We start from the raw sequence: 17,353 nt of genomic DNA on the forward strand, positions 1-17,353 counted from the left end.
TCAGGTCTTGATCTCAGGGTTGCGAGTTCAAACCTCACGTTGGGCTCCATGCTGGGCGTGGAGCCTACTTAAAAAAAAATCCACATATAACTTTTGACTTCCCCCAAACTTAACTACTATTAAAGCCTACTGCTGAACGGAAGCCTTAGGATAATGTAAACAGTTGACTAACACGTATTTTGCATATTACACATATTATATATCCTTACACTAAAGCTAGAGAAAAGGTTATTAAGAAAATCATAAGGAAGAGAAAATACATTTACAGTACTGCGCTGTAAAAAGTCCATGTGTATGCAGACCTGTGCAGTTCAAACTTGTTTGCTCAAGGGTCAGCTGTAATTACTGATGCTTAGTAATTACTGATGCTTACTGATTACTGTTGTTTGACAGGCAGAATCCATAGGAGTGGCTCTGGGGCTCACCTTCACCTCTTTGCTAATCCTTATCATCTGAGAGACCCTTTTTTCTTGTTGTCTGCCCATCAAGCTACTCACATGTGTCTCACTGTCACCATGACTGCCAGGTTGCTGTGCATGGACTCGTTTCCAAAGCTATAAAGTTTGTGGGTGCCAAAGAGCACAATGTCCCTATCTTCTCTTGTACTGTCCAGAAATGAGAGGAATTCTCCACATTTTGTCACCCTGTTACCTGTCTGCAAAAATAGTTCTTGTAGGCCTCCCTGATCTCAGAGTCCCCTGAGAAAACTGGTTTTTTAGCTTTTCCTTGCAACTTTTTTTTTCTACAGATAAAGTTCTACACTTTGCAACTCTTCTGTCTTTTCCAACAACACACCTACCTTCCTGTTCCTTACCAAAAACCCTTTCGTACGTTGACTCTTGTGTCCTAGAATTAGGCTCAAGTTATTATTACACTCAGTGTGCGCACATAGAGACATATCCATTACTTAATTTCTCTGAACTAGCCTGCAAGATAAGTAGAAGTACCCCCATTCTGTAAATAGGGAAACAGATTCAGTGAGATACATACAGTAACTTTGTCAGGGCCACATTGCTAATAAGTGGTGTCGCTATCATTGGGACTCGTGTGATTCTAATGCCCTTGGTTTGCAAGTTTTTTGTTGTTGTTGTTGTTGTTGTTTTTTTTACTTCTTTGTTGTATTACTGAAGCAAGGGGCCAAGCTGCTGTAATGGTTCTGCTGATGGGACAGGCAGGACACCTCTGCTTTGACAGGTAATTCGGGGATCCATGTTCTTTTCATCTCATTGCTCCACCATCTGTAGGGCAGTGCCGATGATCAGCCCCATATACAGTAGTAGAATTTTACTAGTTATTTACAACCTATGTTCTGAATGGTTGGACATATATTCTGAATGGGCACTGTCTATACAAGTTATTAAATATTTTAAGTATCACCTTGCTCTGGATTTTGTCCACATCTGCATGGTTGAAGCTGGGTCCCTGCCATGTCTATATTACAACACAAGGAAATGGGAAAAGAAATCCAGGGCAGTTAGCTTGTTGCAAAATTAAGGCAACCTAAAATTTACGCATATCATTTTCGGTCACAACCCATTGGTCACAACTTGCACACATGGATGCTTGGCTGCAGGGGAGGCTGGGAAGTGTAATCTCTAAGTGAGTGGTCTGATGCTCAGCTTAATAGCAAACAAGGTGGGAGTGGGAATCCTAGAACTAAACGGAAGAAGGGAAAAGTGGCTACTTGAGACATTTAGTAGTCTCCACCACATTGACCTAATGCCACTTTTTCAGAAAATGATTTTGTTCATATTGAACAGAATTACTGCAAATTAAAGACAGTCACACCTGCCCCATCAGATAATTGTGAGGTCTAGTGACATGTCCTATTTTTAGCTTCTAGCACAGTGCCTGGCACATAGTAGGCATTTAACACATATTTATTACTTGTATTATTTACATTTAGTATATCTGTATCACTTAAGAGGAAAAAGATTTTTTTGTTTATTTATTTTGAGAGAGAGAGAGCAGGAGGGGCAGAGAGAGAGAGAGAGAGAGAGAGAGAGAGAGAGAATCTGAGCTGGCAGCGAAGAGCCCACCACAGGGCTTGATCTCACAAACCATGAGATCATGACCTGAGCTGAAACCAAGAGTCAGATGCTTTACCAACTGAACCACCCAGGTGCCCCAAGAGGAAAAATATTTAGCTTCAGATTTTGTCTGCATTATAATTGGTAGCCAAGACTATATTTTGTGCCATTTTTATGATTTTGTATAAGTGCTTAGGAATTTCTACAGATTTGGAACATACCAAGATTAATTTTTACGCTGAATATCATTTCAAGCTTTGAGTTAAGAGATTTTTTGATTTGCAAAAACAACCAAGCCTAAACAAAAAGTGTTAATTTTATTGTACTGAGTTGAGCTTGAGTGCACAGGAGAAGATGGCTATTGGTATATGTTAAATACTTGCTGATTTTTAGGCTTCAAAGTGAGTTATTTGATGTACAGTAGCATAGACTTACTTAGTAACCCGATGCACAGTCTAGTCAGTCATTAGCCACAATTTAGATCTAATCTGTATTATCACTGAATTATCACGACTTACAGCCTTTCATGCTTTACAAATTTGTAACAGATTTGTAGATGGATAGATAGTTGGACATCAGATGATGGACTGAAGTTTCTATTGTGGAGGATGGCCAAACTTCCTAAATTGGGGTATTTTGATGTCAAATTCTAAAGAATCCTATATTAAGGACAAGAAGTGACTAATTAACAAAAAGCCCATGATTTGGAGTGGAAATATCTTTCAATTGAGCATTGTCTGTGTTCACCAAAATTTTCAATATAATATTTTTCTAAATAGTTAATCACAATGAACCAAGATCAGATTGTTATATGAAGTATGTTAATATAATCAAAACTCAGATTTCTATATTTTCCATTTCTTAAATAAAAATAAATGCTGGGGTGCCTGGGTGGCTCAGTCGGTTGAGCGTCCAACTTCAGCTCGGGTCATGATCTTGTGGTCCATGGGTTTGGGCCCTGCGTCAGGCTCTGTGCTGACAGCTCATAGCCTGGAGCCTGCTTTGGATTCTGTGTCTCCCTCTCTCTCTGCCCCTCCCCCATTCATGATCTGTCTCTCTGTCTCAAAAATAGATAAACATTAAAAAAAATTAAAGAAAATAAATGCTGCCTTATAAGATGTTATTACCAGTTTTTCTCTTTAGCCTTTTAGTATATGTTTAAGTATTATTATGAGAACATAAGAAAAAATGCAATATGTGCTTAGATACTGAAGTGGGAGTTTGAAGGCAAAATGATCTGTGCTCTAAGTCAATAAAAATTTTAAATAAATACATGTTTTCATTTTAATGTATATAGAAATTTTTATATAAATTCCAGGTTGGCTGTGGACTGAGCCACCCAAGCACCCCTGTAATTTTTTAACTTTTTTATAATTTTGTTTATATAATTTTTAAAAATTTTTGTTAATGTTTTATTATTTACTTTTGAGAGGGAGAGGCAGAGCATGAGTGGGGGAGGGGCAGAGTTTTTCTCAGCCAATTAATATCATAAATATGAAGCATTTATATAAGTGAGCATGTAGATGGGAGAAAACTATATTAATCCTGTAGATCATTGTCATAGCTTTATTAAAACATTCAGTTATATATTTTTTTAATATTTGTGTTTTGTGGGCGCTTGGATTTGTGGGAGAATGCTAGTTTGTATTCCAGTTAGTCAAACTATAATTTCTCTACTCACTCATACAGTAGATAAATGAAGAGCCTGATGTACTATTTTGAAATTGCTAATACAGTTTGTATGTAATTTTAACTTTATCTAATCTTACAAACAAATCTTATATAAATTCCAAGTTGGCTGTGAACAGTGTATATGTATAAAAAGATACACACACACACATATATATAAATATGCGCATATGTGTGCATATATATATATATATACACACATTATACATATATATATATATATATATATATATAAATACATAAAATTTTTCAAAGTAATTTCTGTGCCCAACATGGGGCTCAAACTCATGACTCCAAGGTTGCATGTTCTACTGACTGAACCAGCCAGGCTCCCCTATATATAATTTTTTTTAACTTTTTTTAATGTTTGTTTATTTTTGAGAGAGACACACAGAATGTGAGCAGGGGAGGGGCAAAGAGAGGGAGACACAGAAACCAAAGCAGTCTCCAGTCTGTCACCACAGAGACTGATGTGGGTCTCGAACTCACGAACTGTGAGATCATGACCTGAACCACTGAATCGACTGAGCCACCTAGGCACCCCTATAATTTTTTATTTTTTTTATAATTTTGTTTATATAATTTTTAAAAATTTTTGTTAATGTTTTATTTATTTTTGAGAGAGAGGGCAGAGCATGAGTGGGGAAGGGGCAGAGAGACAGGGAGACACAGAATCTGAAGCAGCCCCAGGCTCTGAGCTGTCACCACAGAGCCCGGCATGGGGGTCGACTTCACAAACCGCGAGATCATGACCTGAGCCGAAGTCAGACGTTTAACTAACTGAGCCACCCAGGCGCCCATGTTTATATAACTTTTTAAAGCAGAGGGTAGAGTGATGTAGTGATAACTAGAATATGAATAAAATACATATAATGAAAGAAAATTCTAATTATATGTAATGCTGCCAGGAGCTTCCAGATAATACTATGATGACAATAGATAAAATTTGTCACAGTTCTCAGTGCTATGCATGAATTGTCTTATTTAATCTATTTAGCAACTCATGAGCTAGGTACTCTTACCTTCAATTTAGACAGGAGGAAACAGATTTAGAAAGGGTAAGTCACTTGGGGTGCCTTGGTGGTTCACTCAATTAAGTGTCAGACTTTGGCTCAGGTCACATACTCAGGGTTTGCTGACGGTTTGTGAGTTCGAGCTCCGTATCAGGCTCTCTGCTGTTAGCGCAGAGCCTGCTTCAGATCCTCTGTCTCCCTCTCTCTCTGATCCTCCCCCGTGTGCATTCTTCCTCTCTCTCTCTCTCTCTCTCTCTCTCTCTCTCTCTCAAAAATAAATAAACATTAAAAAAAAAAAAAGCAACTTTGTAAGTCGCTTGACAAAGGTCCAACAACTAGTAAGTGCTTGTATTAGTTTCCTACTGCAGCTGCAACAGATTGTCACAAACTTAGTGGCTTAAAACATTTTCCAGTTCTGGAGGTGAGAAGTCTCTGGACTGAAATCAAAGTGTTAGGGCTATGTTCCTTCTGGAGGCTCTAGGGGGAGAATCTATTTCCTTCCTTTTCCACCTGCTAGAGGCTGCTACAGTTCCTGGACTCATTGCCCCTTTCCTCCATCTTCGAAGCCAGCAATATCCATCAAGGCTATTTCATACTGTTCTCTCTCTAGTTCTCTCTTCCAGTTGTCTCTTCCCCTTTTAAGGATTCTTGTGGTTACAGCAGACCCACACAGATAGTACAGGATAATCGCCCTGGTCCAAGGTCATCTGATGAGTAGCCTTAATTCGAACTGCTACCTAAATTCTCCTTTACCATGGAACCTAACTTATTCATAGATTCTGGGTACTAGGTTCTGATCTTCAGAAGCCATTATTCCACTTAACCACAGTGGTGGAACTGGCACTGGTCCCTACCTTGGTTTGCCTTGGAGCCATTCCTTTAGAAAGTTGAAAACCCAACCCTGAGGTCATTTTTTCAGGGTGGTTTAGCCTTTTGAACATTATCTTGACAAGGGTTGCATAACTTTCATAGTACTGAAAGTTGTTCAACTTTTCTCTTTATAACCTATAGTGAAAGTGATCTCACTTTTATATTGTAAATGCCTAACACATTTTTAAATGTTAATTGGCAGGAAAAGAAGACCATGATTAGGATTCAAATATATTTTAATTAGGATTAAGATTTATTTATTTATTTATTTATTTATTTATTTATTTATTTATTTTTCTTCAATATATGAAATTTATTGTCAAATTGCTTTCCATACAACCCCCAGTGCTCATCCCAAAAGGTGCCCTCCTCAATACCCATCACCCACCCTCCCCTCCCTCTCACCCCCCATCAACCCTCAGTTTTTTCTCAGTTTTTAAGAGTCTCTTATGCTTTGGCTCTCTCCCTCTCTAACCTCTTTTTTTTTTTTTTTCTTCCCCTCCCCCATGGGTTTCTGGTAAGTTTCTCAGGATCCACATAAGAGTGAAAACATATATCTGTCTTTCTCTGTATGGCTTATTTCACTTAGCATAACACTCTCCAGTTCCATCCACATTGCTACAAAGGGCCATATTTCATTCTTTCTCATTGCCACGTAGTACTCCATTGTGTATATAAACCACAATTTCCTTATCCATTCATCAGTTGATGGACATTTAGGCTGGATTAAGATATATTTAAATCACAAGTCCCTTGCGATTTAAATAGTAAATCCTGTCATTAAACTTTGTACTATTTAGTTACTGTTAATGATCTCATTTCTGGTATTTTGGGCATTGCTTCAGACAGGAATCAGTATTTTATATTAGAAGTTTTTATGATTTTGATAATGGTTAATTTATTTCAGAGCTCTTCTTTTTAAACTGATAATATTAGTTGCCTCCAAGGAAGGGAAATGCCTGTCTGGAAGATAGAGGGAAGATTTTTAGCTATATGTCCTTTTGTACTTTTTGAACTTTGATCAAAGTGAGTGTATTAACTAAAAACAAATAAATTGTTAATTTTTTAAAGTAGAATAAATAAGCAGCTCCTATTTTTTCACTGTCTCCACTCTCTAGGATCACCACTTGTGTGTTGTTCCGTGAGGAAAATGAGTTCTCAAGGAGAAAAATCCAAACCCATCAAACAGTCTCATAAGAAGCCAAAGTTACCAGAAGGTCGTTTTGATGCACCAGAAGATCCTAATTTAGAGAAAGAACCACTGACAAGTGAGTATAGGCACGTCTCACAGATATTACAGGTTTGGTTCCAGAATACTGCAATAGAGCAAAGGGCAGGAAAGTGAGTCACATTATTGTTTTGATTTTCCAGTGCATATGGGAGTTATGTTTACACTCTATGGCAGTCTATAAAGTGTGCATTAGCATTATGTCAAAAAAATATATATGTATACCTTAATTTAAAAAAACTTTATTGCTGGGACACCTAGGTGGCTCCATCGTTGAGCGTCTGACTTTGGTTCAGGTTGTGATCTCATGGTTCATGAGTTCAAGCACTGCATTGGGCTCTTTGCTGTCAGCACCGAGCCTGCTTGAAATCCTCTGTCCCCTCTCTCTTTATCCCTCCCCCCCCAAAATAAATAAATATTAAAAAATACTTCACTGCTAAAAAATCCTAACCATCATCTGAGTTTTTAGTAAGTTGTAGTGCTTTTTCTGGTGGAGGGACTTGCCTTGTTGTTTATGGCTGCTGACTAATCAGGGTGGTGGTTGCTGAAGGTGGGGGCTGTGGCAATTTCTTACAATAGGACAACAATGGAGTTTGCTGCATTGATTTATTCCTTTCATGAAAGATTTCTCTGTAGCAGAGATGCTGTTTGATAACCTACAGTAGAACTTCTTTCAAAATTGAAGTCAATCCTCTCAAGCTCTGTTACTGGTGTATCAACTATGTTTATGTAATATTCTGAATCCTTTGTTACCATTTCAACAATTTTTTTAATTTTATTTTTTAATATGAAATTTATTGTCAAATTGGTTTCCTTGTAACACCCAGTGCTCATCCCAACAGGTGCCGTTCTCAGTGCCCATCACCCACTTTCCCCTCCCTCCCACCCCCATCAACCTTCAGTTTATTCTCAGTTTTTAAGAGTCTCTTATGGTTTGCCTCCTTCCCTCTCTATAACTTTTTTTCCCCCTTCCCCTCCCCCCATGGTCTTCTGTTAAGTTTCTCAGGATCCACATAAGAGTGAAAACATATGGTATCCGTCTTTCTCTGTATGACTTATTTCACTTAGCTTAACACTCTCCAGTTCCATCCACATTGCTACAAAAGGCCATATTTCATTCTTTCTCATTGCCACGTAGTATTCCATTGTATATATATACCACAACTTCTTTATCCTTTCATCAGTTGATGGACATTTAGGCTCCTTCCATAATTTGGCTATTGTTGAAAGTGCTGCTATAAACATTGGGGTACAAGTGCCCCTATGCATCAGCATTCCTGTATCCTTTGGGTAGATTCCTAGCAGTGCTATTGCTGGCTTACAGGGGAGATCTATTTCTAATTTTTTGAGGAACCTCCACGCTGTTTTCCAGAGCAGCTGCACCAGTTTACATTCCCACCTACAGTGCAAGAGGGGTTCCCATTTCTCCACATCCTCGCCAGCATCTATAGTCTCCTGATTTGTTCATTTTAGCTACTCTGACTGGTGTGAGGTGGTATCTCAGTGTGGTTTTGATTTGTATTTCCTGATGAGGAGTGACGTTTAGCATCTTTTCATGTGCCTGTTGGCCATCTGGATGTCTTCTTTAGAGAAGAGTCTATTCATGTCTTCTGCCCATTTCATCACTGGATTATTTGTTTTGCGGAGTCTGGTGAGTTCTTTATAGATTTTGGGTACTAGCCCTTTGTCTGATATGTCATTTGCAAATATCTTTTCCCATTCCATTGGTTGCCTTTTAGTTTTGTTGATTGTTTCCTTTGCAGTGCAGAAGCTTTTTATCTTGATGAGGTCCCAATAGTTTATTTTTGCTTTTAATTCCCTTGCCTTTGGAAGTGTGTTAAGTAAGAAATTGCTGCGGCTGAGGTCAGAGAGGTTTTTTCCTGCTTTCTCCTCTAGGGTTTTGATGGTTTCCTGTCTCACATTCAGGTTCTTCATCCATTTTGAGTTTATTTTTGTGAATGGTGTAAAAAGAGTTTATTTTTGTGAAAGTGGTCTAGTTTCATTCTTCTGCATGTTGCTGTCCAGTTCTCCCAGCACAATTTGTTAAAGAGACTTTTTTCCATTTGATATTTTTTTCCTGCTTTGTCAAAGATTAGTTGGCTATACATTTGTGGGTCCAATTCTGGAGTCTCTACTCTATTCCATTGGTCTATGTGTCTGTTTTTTTGCCAATACAATGCTGTCTTGATGATTACAGCTTTGTAGTAGAGACTAAAGTCTGGGATTGTGATGCCTTCTGCTTTGGTTTTCTTGTTCAATATTACTTTGGCTATTGGGGGTCTTTTGTGGTTCCATACAAATTTTAGGATTGCTTGTTCTGGCTTTGAGAAGAATGCTGGTGCAATTTTGATTGGGATTGCCTTGAATGTGTAGATTACTTTGGGTAGTATTGACATTCTAACAGTATGTATTCTTCCAGTCCATGAGCACGGAATGTTTTTCCATTTCTTTCCTTGAATCTTCTTCAATTTCCTTCATAAGCTTTCTATAGCTTTCGGCACACAGATCTTTTACATCTTTGGTTAGGTTTATTCCTGGGTATTTTATGATTCATGGTGCAATTTGAATGGGATCAGTTTCTTTATTTATCTTTCTGTCGCTTCATTATTAATGTATAAGAATGCAACTGATTTCTGTACATTAATTTTCTATCGCAACTTTGCTGAATTCCTGTATCAGTTCTAGTAGACTTTTGGTGGAGTCTTTTGGGTTTTTCATATATAATATCATGTCATCTGCAAAAAATGAAAGCTTGACTTCATCTGTGCCAATTTTGATGCCTTTGATTTCCTTTTGTTGTCTGATTGTGATGTGAGAACTTCCAACACTATGTTAAACAACAGCGGTGAAAGTGGACATCCCTGTCATGTTCCTGATCTCAGGGGGAAAGCTCTCAGTTTTTCCCCATTGAGGATGATATTAGCTGTGGGCTTTTCATAAATGGCTTTTATGATGTTTGAGTATGTTCCTTCTATCCCGACTTTCTCGAGGGTTTTTATTAAGAAAGGATGCTGAATTTTGTCAAATGCTTTTTCTTAATTGATTGACAGGATCATACGGTTCTTATCTTTTCTTTTATTGTGATGTATCACATTGATTTGCGAATATTGAACCAGCCCTGCAGCTCATGAATGAATCCCACTTGATCATGGTGAATAATTCTTTTTATATACTGTTGAATTTGATTTGCTAGTATCTTGTTGAGAATTTTTGCATCCATATTCATCAGGGATATTGGCCTGTAGTTCTCTTTTTTTGCTGAGTCTTTGGTTTGGGAATCAAAGTAATGCTGGCTGTATAGAATGAGTCTGGAAGTTTTACTTCCCTTTCTACTTTTTGGAACAGCTTGAGAAGGTTAGGTATTATCTCTGTCTCTTATAGACAGCAAATAAATGTGTCTTGTTTTTTTATCCATTCTGATACCCTATGTCTTTTGGTTGGGGCATTTAGTCCATTTACATTCAGTGTTATTATTGAAAGATACGGGTTTAGAGGCATTTGTGATATCTGTAGGTTGCATGCTTGTAGTGGTGTCTCTGGTACTTTGTGGTCCTTGCAACATTTCACCCACAGAATCCCCCTGAGGATTTCTTGTAGGGCTGGTTTAGTGGTGATGAATTCCTTCAGTTTTTGTTTGTTTGAAAAACCTTTATCTCTCCTATTCTGAATGACAGACTTGCTGGATAAAGGATTCTTGGCTGCATATTTTTTCTGTTCATCACATTGAAGATTTCCTGCCATTCCTTTCTGGCCTGCCAACTTTAAGTAGATAGGTCTGCCACTAGTCTTATTGGTCTCCCTTTGTAAGTTAGAACCTGTTTATCCCAAGCTGCTTTCAGAATTTTCTCTTTATCCTTGTATTTTGCCAGTTTCACTATGATATGTCATGCAGAAGATCGAATCAAGTTACGTGTGAAGGGAGTTCTCTGTGCCTCTTGGATTTCAATGCCTTTTTCCTTCCCCAGATCAGGGAATTTCTCAGCTATGATTTGTTCAAGTACACCTTCAGCCCCTTTCTCTGTCTCTTCTTCTGGAATTCCTGTGATAGGGATATTGTTCCGTTTGATTGCATCACTTAGGTCTCTAATTCTCCCCTCTTACTCCTGGATTTTTTTATCTCTCTTTTTCTCAGCTTCCTCTTTTTCCATAATTTTATCTTCCAATTCACCTAGTCTCTCCTCTGCCTCTTCAATCCATGCTATGGCTGCCTCTATTTTATTTTGCACCTCATTTATAGCATTTTTTAATTCATCATGACTATTTTTCAGTCCCTTGATCTCTATAGCAATAGATTCTCTGCTGTCCTCTGCTTTTTTCAAGCCCAGTGATTACTTTTATGACTATTATTCTAAATTCTTGTTCTGTTATATTGCTTAAGTTGGTTTTGATCAATTCATTAGCTGTTGCGACTTCCTGGCGTTTCTTTTGAGAAGAATTCCTCCGTTTTGTCACTTTGGCTAGCTTTCTCTACCTTCTGCGTTTTAAAAGCTTGTGTGCTCTGCACCTGCAAGCACTGCTATATTAAAAGAGGGTCATACACTGTCCAGGGCCTGGCCCTTCTGGAGGTGTTTTTTTGGGGATTGTTACTTGCTCTCTGTTGTCATGACTTTGGTTATTTTATTACCCTACTCGAGTAATATTTTGTGCCCTCCACCAGATGTGCTTTGATTTGTTCCTTGGAGTAGCCCTGTAAAGGAAAAACTGATAGACAAGCAGGAGACAAAAACACGCAAACACACAAACAAATAACACAAACAAATAAACAAAAAAACCCCCTAAACACTAAAAACAAAAAACCCCAAAACATGGACTACAAATAAAGAAGAAGGTGGAGGCAGTGCTGATGGAAGAGCACATACAAAGAGAGAAATGACAGGGGTCCGGGGGGGGGGGGGGCGGCTGTGGGTGTGTGTGTGTGGAAATAAAAGTTGACTAGGCAGAGAGACTAAAAGGCTTAATCCAGAGGGAGAGAAAGGAAGATAAAGAAGGAGGCGGGAAAAACGAAACGAAGATAAAATTACCCAGACAGGGTAGATGGTATATGGCTAGATTATTCTAGAGAAAGAGAAAGGAGTGTAAAGAAGGAGGTGAAGAACATGTATCAAGACAATGGATTAAATATGCCTGTTTAGACAGACCAATAACCAGAGTAACCAGCCTAGGGGAGGGAAGAGATAAGGAGGAGAAATTGGTTGGGGGTGAGAATATATCGATATATCCAGAATTGACCTAGAGTTAATCCAGGCAATGCTGCGTTGCTTGTCTCAAGTAGCTGTCTGCAGGGTCTGTGCCACTCTGGTGGATATGCAGTTACCCAGTGCAGAGGGGCGTGGTTTGGTATTATCTGGACCCACCTCCACTATGGACCCCCAGAGTGATCCCTGAGGCCCTTCCTTGGTGGTGGTGGGGGAGGGGGGAATGGTGATCTTCCAGTCTCTTCTCCACGGAGCCGGACCTGGTAGACTGTTGTTTGAGTCGTCCTCACTGTGCTGCGGACGCAGATGGGGCGGTCCTTCTTGCTCCACCAACTGCCTTGACCCTGTGCTTGGCTAGAATTCAAAGTCCCGCTCTGTGCGCTCTGGTGCTGGGAAAGCGCCTCTCAGTGCCGCAATATGTGTTCCCTACTGGCTTTGTCTGTGCCATCGCACTTCAGGGAAGACTGACTTCTGTTGCAGACTTATTGCGACTGAGAGCTGCTGCTCTCGCTGCAAGCCCCTGGGGTGGCAGATGCAGGCAGGCTTTGTCTTTTCCCACAGCACTCCAGGGAAACTGGAGCTGCCTTATCCTCCTGCAGACTGAGCCCTCGGCCCAGCCACTGCGCCCCAGGGTGGCAGATGCAGGCAGGTTCTATCTCCAGGGAGGGAACCACTTTCTCCAGTTGCAGACTGAGTCTCTGACCTACCACCACACCCAGGCCTGGCTTCCTTCCTCCCCAGGTGCTCGAACAGGGAGCTGTCCCCAGTCTGAAGAAAGCCCCACAGTTAGAGATAAGATCCCTCTCAGTCTCAGTCCAAGGTCTTTCTCCTGTCCAGCTAGGTCCTGCACTTCCCTAGAGGCTCTTTCTCTTCCCTTTGTCTCTCCACAGAAGGGGGTCCCTCCCCTCTGTGCCCACATGGCCCTTTTTATTTCCCCCAGTTCGTAGTTACCCACCTATCTTTTTTCCAGCTTTCCCATTTTCTTCCTAGTAGATTCAGTCTCTTTTCCTCCCAGGCTCTGGTGTTCAAAGTCCTTTGGCTTCTATACTTCTTTGTTTGAGAGACGCGGGACATATGGATCCCCCTACTTCTCCGCCATGTTGGCCCTCTCACCATTTCAACAATCTTCACAGCATCTTCAGTAGGAGTAGATTCATCTCAAGAAACCACTTTCTTTGCTCATCCACAAGAAGCGACTCCTTACCCATTAAAGTTTTTTTTTTAAGTCTCTCTCTCTTTTTTTTCTTTTTTTTTAGTGTTTATTTATTTTGAGAGAAAGAGAATACATGCATGAGCCAGGGGTGGGGGCAGAGAGAAAGGAAGAGAGAGAATTCCAAGCAGGCTCCTGAGCTGTCAGCGTGGTGCTCAATCCCACAAACCAGGAGTTCATGACCTGAGCCAAAATCAAGAGTTGATTGATTTAGAGATCAACAGTTAATGAGCTACCCAGACGCCCCATTGTCCATTAAAGTTTTATCACAAGATTGCAGCAATTCAGTCACATCTTCAGGCTCCACTTTTAGTTCTAGATTTCTTGCTATTTCTATCACATCTGCATTTTCCCCAATGAAGTCTTGAACCCTTTAGAATCATTTATGAGAGTTGGAATGAAATTCTTTTCAACTCCTTGTAATGTTGATATGTTGACCTTTTCCCATGAATCACATATGTTCTTAATGGCATCTAGAATGGTGAATCCTTTCCAGAAGGTTTTCAATGTAGTTTGCCCAGATCCATCAGAGCAATCACCATCTATGGCAGCTGTAGCCTTATGAAATGTATTTCTTAAATAATATGACTTGAAAGTCAAATGACTCCTTGATCTTTGGGCTGAAGAATAGATGTTGTGTTAGGCATGAAAACAATATTAATCTCATTGTACATCTTCATCAGAGCTCTTGGGCACCAGGTGCATTGTCAGTGAGCAGTCATATTTTGAAAGGAATCTTTTTTTTCTGAGCAGTATGTCTCATCAGCAGGCTAAAATATTCAGTAAACCATGTTGTGAACAGATGTGCTGTCATCCAGGCTCTGTTGTTCCATTTATAGAGCATAGGAAGAATAGATTTAGCATAGTTTTTAAGTGCCGTAGGATTTGTGGAATGGTAAATGAACACTGGCTTCAGCTTAAAGTCACCAGCTACATTAGCCCCCCTAACAAGAGAGTCAGCCTATTCTATGAAGCTTTGAAGGCAGGCATTGGCTTCTTTTCCCCAGCTATGAAAGTCCTTTTTCCATAGAAGGCTGTTTTGTCCACATTGAAAATCTATTGTTTAATGTAGCCACCTTCATTAATTATCTTAGCTAGATCTTCTGGATTGCTTGCTGCAGCTTCTATATCAGCGCTTGCCGCTTTACCTTGCACTTAGATGGTATGGAGATGGCTTCTTTCCTTAAACCTCATGAACCAAGCTATGCTAGCTTTAAACTGTTCTGCAGCTTCTTTACCTATCTGTCTTTAAAGAACTGAAGAGAGTAGGCCCTTGCTCTGGAAGGCTTTATCTTAAGGGAATATTGTGACTGGTTTGATCTTCTATCCAGACTACTATAATGTTCTCAATGAGCAATAAAGCTGTTTTGTTTTCTTATCATTTGTGTATTCATTGATGTAGCACTTTTAATTTCCTTCATGAACTTTTCCTTTGAGTGCACATTTTGGGTAACTGGTTATCACAAGAGGCCTAGCTTTTGGCCTGTCTCAGCTTTCAATGTGTACCTTCCCTGTTAAGCCTACTCATGTCTAGCTTTTGATTTAAAGTGAGAGACATGTGACTCTTCCTTTCATTTGAACACTTAGAAGCCATTGTAGGGTTATTAATTGGCCCAATTTTAGTCTTATTTTGCTCCCGGGAATAGGGAGGCCCAAAGAGGGGGAAAGACAAGGGAACAGCTGTTCATGGAGCATTCAGAGCATTCACAATGTCTATCAGTTAACTGTTTTATATGGATATGAGCCCTGATGCCCCAAAACAATTACAATAGTAATATAAAAGATCACTCATTACAGATCACAATAGCAAATATAATAATAATGACAAAATTTGAAATATTGTGAGAATTACTAAAATATGACACAGAAACACAAAGCAAGGAAATGCTGTGTGGAAAAACGGCACCAATAGACTTTGTTCACTGTAGGGATGCCACAATTTGTAAAACGTGCAGTATCTCGGGCTCCTGGGTATTTCACTTGGTTAAGTGCACAACTCTTGATTTCAGCTCAGGTCATGATCTTGTAGTTCATGGGTTTGAGTCCTGTGTCAGGCTTGTGCTGCTGACAGTGTGGAGCCTGCTTGGGATTCTCTCTGCCCCCCCTCCCTCTCTCTCTTTCTCTTTCTCTCTCAAAATTAATAAACTTTTTTTCAAATGTAGTATGTGTGAAGCACAGTAAAATGAAGTATGCCTTTATAGTAAAGCTCCTTCCTTAATTTTTGAAGTATCAAAATATTTTAGTTATTGAAGAGAAAGAATGAAAGAAATATGTTGTTTATAATTCTTTATTAACAATAATGAAGCATATTTCACAATGACTAAATTCCCATATTGACCATCAATATGTGTAGATTAAAAAGAAATAATTTCTAAGCCCCTGACATTGATTGATTGTGTTTGATTGTTTTATTCGTTATAAGCCATTATTCATATGACAAAGTATATGAACTGAGACCTGCTTTGATCTGAGTAACAGAAAACCACTTGAGCAGACTTAAACAAGAGGTAGTGTAGGTTGTTATTGGGCTACGAGGTATATAGGTGGGGTACTCAGGGCAGTGATGCTGCTGGACCTTGGAAAAAACAGACCTTAGGAGTAAACAGTATATGGAAACCAGGATATTCTCCCTCCTTCTCTTGTCCCCGGTCTCTTCTTTTTGTTGTTTTCTGTCATTAGACTCCCTTTTTTTTAAAAACAAAAAAAATTTTTTTTAACATTTATTTATTTTTGAGAAATAGAGAGAGACAGAGCATGAACGGGGGAGGGTCAGAGAGAGAGGGAGACACAGAATCTGAAACAGGCTCCAGGCTCTGAGCCGTCAGCACAGAGCCTGATGCGGGGCTTGAACTCACGAACCGTGAGATCATGACCTGAGCCGAAGTCGGACGCTTAACCGACTGAGCCACCCAGGCGCCCCTAGACTCCCTTTTAAGTCCACTGGGCAGAAGGAACTGTTCCCAGCATCTACTCAGGTCAATAGAGCAACTAGCTGAAAATAACTAGTTGTTTAGTTATAATTCCAAAAGTATTTTATTTTATTTTTAGTAGGCTCCACACCCAGCATGGGGCTTGAATTCATTACTCTGAGACCAAAAGTTGCCTGCTGTACCAACTGAGACAGCCAGATGCCCCTCTAATTCAAAATTTCCTAAGAAAGAGCTCATTGGCCAAGCTTGGATTGGGTGCCTATAGCTAAATCAAAGTGGGTGGCACTGGGGTGGGTCACAGGTGAAGGTGGTGGTTCTCACTGTAGCCATATAGTTGGAGAAAGAGAAGAGGAAGTTTGGAGAGGAAAGGGGTTTTTGAGGATGGTGGGATGATAGACTAAACATTGTTTTGTATTTAGTGTACACAAAATTCCACTCATGTTCTAAAGCTGTGGTTTTTTTTTTAAGTTTGTTTGTTTGTTTGTTTGTTTGTTTGTTTGTTTTGAGAAAGAGAAGGGCGAGCAAGCCAGGAAGGAACAGAGAGAAAGGGAGAGATAGAATCCCAAGCAGGCTCCATGCTATCAGCACAGAACCCATTGTGGGGCTTTGATCTCACAAATCGTGAGATCACGACCTGAGCTGAACAAGAGTGGGCTGCTTAACCAATTCATCCACCCAGGCACACCAAGCTCTGATTTTTAAAATGGTACTTTATTTTTATTCTGTACTCTTTTGTATCTTTGAATTGTGGAACATGTGCATGCATTTGCTATTCAAAAAATAATGTTGTAGACAGCATACATGCAAACATAACCAGTTTGAAACTTTGGCAAGGCTGCCCTGCTTGTCTAACTTATACAGTCTCCTGAGAGTTAACCCATCTATGCAGTGAAGCATCCTAGGTAAGAAGATAATCAACAGAGGATATAGGGACCTGTATCTGGAACTCTTCAGAATGTGAAAACTTCTGTTTTTGTTCTTTCAGTTAAATATTTCAATTTATAGCATCTTTTCTAAGCCCAGTCTAATAACCAGATCAATCTGCCAAAATCATGGAGACCGTTAAAGAGTTGGTATAATCTAAAGGTAAAATTCTTTCCTGGTTTTAGCCAAGCACAAAAATCTGAGAGGAATATTTTCATCAAAGCATCATACACAAAAGCAGCAATCCCAGAAGTAAACCCCCAC

At 39.6% G+C, this 17,353-nt stretch overlaps 1 protein-coding gene across 1 annotated transcript in view; it reads left to right on the forward strand.

Annotated features, from left to right (window-relative positions):
* SDHAF4 (succinate dehydrogenase complex assembly factor 4) overlaps nt 1–17,353 on the forward strand; it is a 32,852-nt gene that overhangs the window by 8,183 nt on the left and 7,316 nt on the right. The window contains exon 2 of the mRNA XM_043591747.1: nt 6,721–6,870. Coding sequence (XP_043447682.1) covers nt 6,721–6,870 — 150 coding nt within the window. The remainder of the gene's footprint in view (nt 1–6,720; nt 6,871–17,353) is intronic.

This window comes from Prionailurus bengalensis, chromosome B2 (assembly GCF_016509475.1).
Source record: "Prionailurus bengalensis isolate Pbe53 chromosome B2, Fcat_Pben_1.1_paternal_pri, whole genome shotgun sequence".
NCBI lineage: Eukaryota > Metazoa > Chordata > Mammalia > Carnivora > Felidae > Prionailurus > Prionailurus bengalensis.